The 3666-nt window shown below is 31.9% G+C and overlaps 1 protein-coding gene across 10 annotated transcripts; it reads right to left on the bottom strand.

Moving 5' to 3' along the window:
* Positions 628-3267, bottom strand: LOC107631151 (NHL repeat-containing protein 2-like). 10 transcript variants are annotated; one of them, XR_002362056.1, is made up of 6 exons: positions 2738-3255; positions 2103-2520; positions 1912-2022; positions 1598-1680; positions 1232-1354; positions 628-948 (listed from the first exon to the last, which is right to left on the bottom strand). XR_002362056.1 is itself a non-coding variant. In XM_021122175.1 (6 exons), the coding sequence occupies exons 4-6, from the start codon at positions 1712-1714 to the stop codon at positions 826-828; spliced, it is 363 nt and encodes a 120-aa protein (XP_020977834.1). In that variant the 5' UTR covers positions 1715-1794; positions 1840-2022; positions 2103-2520; positions 2738-3267; the 3' UTR covers positions 628-825. The 10 variants fall into 10 exon arrangements, 6 of the variants coding, with proteins under 6 accessions (XP_020977834.1, XP_020977815.1, XP_020977825.1 ...); XR_002362053.1 differs by having other exon boundaries at positions 628-1089; positions 2738-3254; XM_021122175.1 differs by having other exon boundaries at positions 1598-1794; positions 1840-2022; positions 2738-3267.

Here is a 3666-nt window from a genome sequence, read left to right as displayed (position 1 = left end):
TATTTGGAAATTATTTTTTTTAAATAAAAGAATTAATAAAAAAATTAATTTTTTTTTTAAATTAAAATAATAAAACTCAATAAGAATTTATAAATTGAATGAGAATCTAAATTCGGTATATTTGGATGTGTGGCCTTCAGGAATCAAAATTAATAAAAGAATGTATATGTGAGATGTATAGATATGTTTATTGGCTTTGTCTTTGGTGGGAAAAGTATTTTTCTGACCTTGATGGATCAAGTAAAAAGACGCTAATTCAATGGATAGGATTGCATCTGTATAACAAGTGTTAGAAATTCTAAGTTTGACCCAAAATTTAATGAATTTGTAGACCGGTTCACTATGATTTAGTTAGACCAACTATTTAAAGATTGGTTTTTTTGAAAAAATTGTTTTTTTTTTACGAACTATTTACAAAATTATAATAAAAAATTTAAATAAAAAATCAAATATAAAAGAAAGTATTAAAAATGATAAAAAAATTATGGAGAAAATTATTAAAACCAATAATAACCAGTAACAAACCTAAACACACGTTAAGTGCGTAAAAGCTACAGTTTCATATGCGTCAAGTGAACGCACTTTTAGAATATAAAATTATGTCTACGTTCAGAGAAAAAAAGTTGCCAAACATAAACTCACCCTTAATAGTAATAGCGTATCAAAAACTATAGTCTCTTGTTTGAACAGAATGAGTATATCAGGTAACGAAATTCCTAAAAATTTATATACCAACATAATCCACAAAATACTAGTTTGATTAATAAAAAAAAGAATAGCAAGATTGATTAGCTTATCGAATCCTCTGTCTCCTCTATATCTCCATTAAATTTCAAGTACTATCACCAATTTGTTAAAGGTGACATCATAAAATGAATCATCCTGCAGACCTTGCTCCCAACTACTACCAATTTGTACAATGAAGTTCCCATCAAGGTCAGTAACCACCTGAATACATTTTGGGATTTGAGGTTTAATTTGAAGTTAAGGGAGAGAGAGAGAAACAGAGATAGAGATAGAAATAAAAAACATGTTGTTGAGGATATCAATTGCTAACATTAGTGCTGCCTCCACAAAATCATCAAGATCCTTTCCAAAACAGGAACAATGTAAAACTTTTTTAAATCACCACACTGTAATAAGCTTAATAGCTATAACAAGAATGACTACAAGTATCAGTATATCTCAAAATTATATTTCATTAATTCAACATATCAATTTGAATCAGTACCTTCTTGTGACCTTCTCCAGCAAGTTGTGCTAGGAGCTTACTATTGGGGCCAACGACAGCAAATGTTGGCCATGAATTTATGCCTAACTTGCGCCAAAGATACATGTCACTATCATTCACAACCTACAAATGAGTCAAAATAGAAATTTGATAGAACAAGTTTTGTTAATCATGTGTTCAGGAGTCCTAAAGCATTAAAATTAACAGTAGTGCAACAATAAAACAAAATAGGAGCAGAATAACCATGATATATCAGTTCTTCATAAGCAGAAGAGGATAAAGACCTGATAATATTTAAAAATGTTAAATTTCAAGTAAAAGAATATGGACTTTGAAATACTAATTGAATTCCAACTTTTGTCGTACCGGATGAATGATATCATAGCGTAGAACTGCATTACGAATGGCTTCAGAATCTTTCTCATTATCAAACTTCGCAGAATGAACACCTACAACAATGAACTGGATATATAAAGCATACATAAAATTATAACCTCATGTTTTCAATGTCAATAATGACTGGCCACCTTCATGCAGAAGAAAACTGAACAAACAGAGAAAATTTTAAGCTCATATCATGAAGTGCTTTTAAATTAGTCTAGAAAAATTTTATAAAGCAGAAACACAAATGCAACATTTTATATCCAAAATATAGAAAAATGAAATTTAAAATAAATTACCGGCATATCTTTGTATTTCTTCTCCAAAAACTCTAGGCCTGGTAAGACATGCATACAGTTTATACAACAATAAGTCCAGAAATCTAAGACAACAACTTTTCCTTTTAGATCCTGTCAAAAGATAGAACCACAATCCAATGAGTTATTGCAAATATTTTATTCGGATTATAACACAAGCTGAAGAAAGGTACCCTGCGAAATTGTAGTGGAGCTGTATTCAGCCAATCAAGTTTCGATGAAAATTCTGAAACAATCTGAGTGTTTCCCCTTGAACAGTAAAAGGAAATTAACGACAAATATTAAATTAGAACTTCTCATTTACAAGCCACAGTTGCTCACTCATGGGCTAAATGCCAAAACTTCAACATTCAATCTCCACTTCTTTTTCCAAATAAGGAGATTTAAACATTATCTGTGATAAAAATTTTACAACAAACTCCCAAGACTACATACTATATCCAACAGAGCCTCCACTGAAATTTTCAGTACTGACAATATTCTTTTCTGTATAATTTTCTCCAGAGCCTCCAGCTCAATGAACCTCCTCTCTGGCCTGTGAAAAAGCTGTTCACAGTAAAATTTATGTCACTTCTTGAAATCATCCTTCATCTACAATCATTTGAACCAAGTTAGATACATAAATAATTTATCAAAAGCCTAGAAACCAACAAAGAGATCAGACTAAAATTTTGAGCTACTTGAATGTTTAAGAAATTAGATTCTAAACTTTAAAGTAAGCACAAAAAAACAAAGAAACATGAGTGATAGAAAATTAGGAATTTAAAAACCCTAAATTGAGGAAAAATGTGAAAAGATGTAAAAAGACCTAATATGCACTGATGCATGAACTTGGCCATGCCGGACTTGAAGACGAGAATATGGAGGCGGCACTCGAGGAAGCGATGAACTGCGGTGGCAACGGCAGGACGATGGCGAGGCGAGTTCTCTCTCCTCTCTGAATCTCTCTGTTTTGCTCTTCTCTCAGATCTCCTCAGTCAGTGACACTGAATCTGCGCCCAAACTGTGCTCCGAGTGCTTCACATCCGCTGGAGCAAAAGCAGAACAAGAGGAGAACTTGTCGGGGAAGACGACGCGGCGATGATACCGTGCAGATCTCCTCCACCATGACGCGCCATTGGTACTTTCTTGTAATAAAAAATTCTAAAATTTTTTTAAATTTCTCTCAATCGTTATTCTACTTTATTTATGAACCAACCCATACATTTTTTTATAACTTGGTCCTTCAAGGTTCAGATTATTCTTTATCCACCGAAAAAAGTTAAAGTTCCATGTTTATTTATTCATGTTTCCTCTAACTGATTGGGAATCCTATTCACTGAATTGATTCCATGAGACCAAGACAAATTGGTGAACAAATCGGAATATATATCATAACCGTGACCGATGCAGACAAATAAAATCTATGAGGAAAATAATATAAAAGTTGGAGATCACCGCCAAAGTAGTGTGACTAATATTAAAACCAGCCAATGAATAAAAGTTATCACAAACTCAACTTGTAATGTCCTGTCCCATGCAGAATCTCCATAAGTCCACAACTTTTATTTGAGGAATATATGACTTTCAAGTGGTGGATCATCAGATTTTTTAAAAAAGTTTCAATCATCATTGTAATCGAGAGATCCCATAGCTACTATGGTATTATTGACAGAATAATAATAATAGGCAGTTTTAATTTATTCATTTAGCATTTTCTTAATATTTAAATAAGTAAAATTTATATTTTGAAAACAT

Source organism: Arachis ipaensis, chromosome B01 (assembly GCF_000816755.2).
Source record: "Arachis ipaensis cultivar K30076 chromosome B01, Araip1.1, whole genome shotgun sequence".
NCBI classification, from domain to species: Eukaryota; Viridiplantae; Streptophyta; class Magnoliopsida; order Fabales; family Fabaceae; genus Arachis; species Arachis ipaensis.
This window is presented reverse-complemented; position numbering and strand designations above follow the sequence as displayed.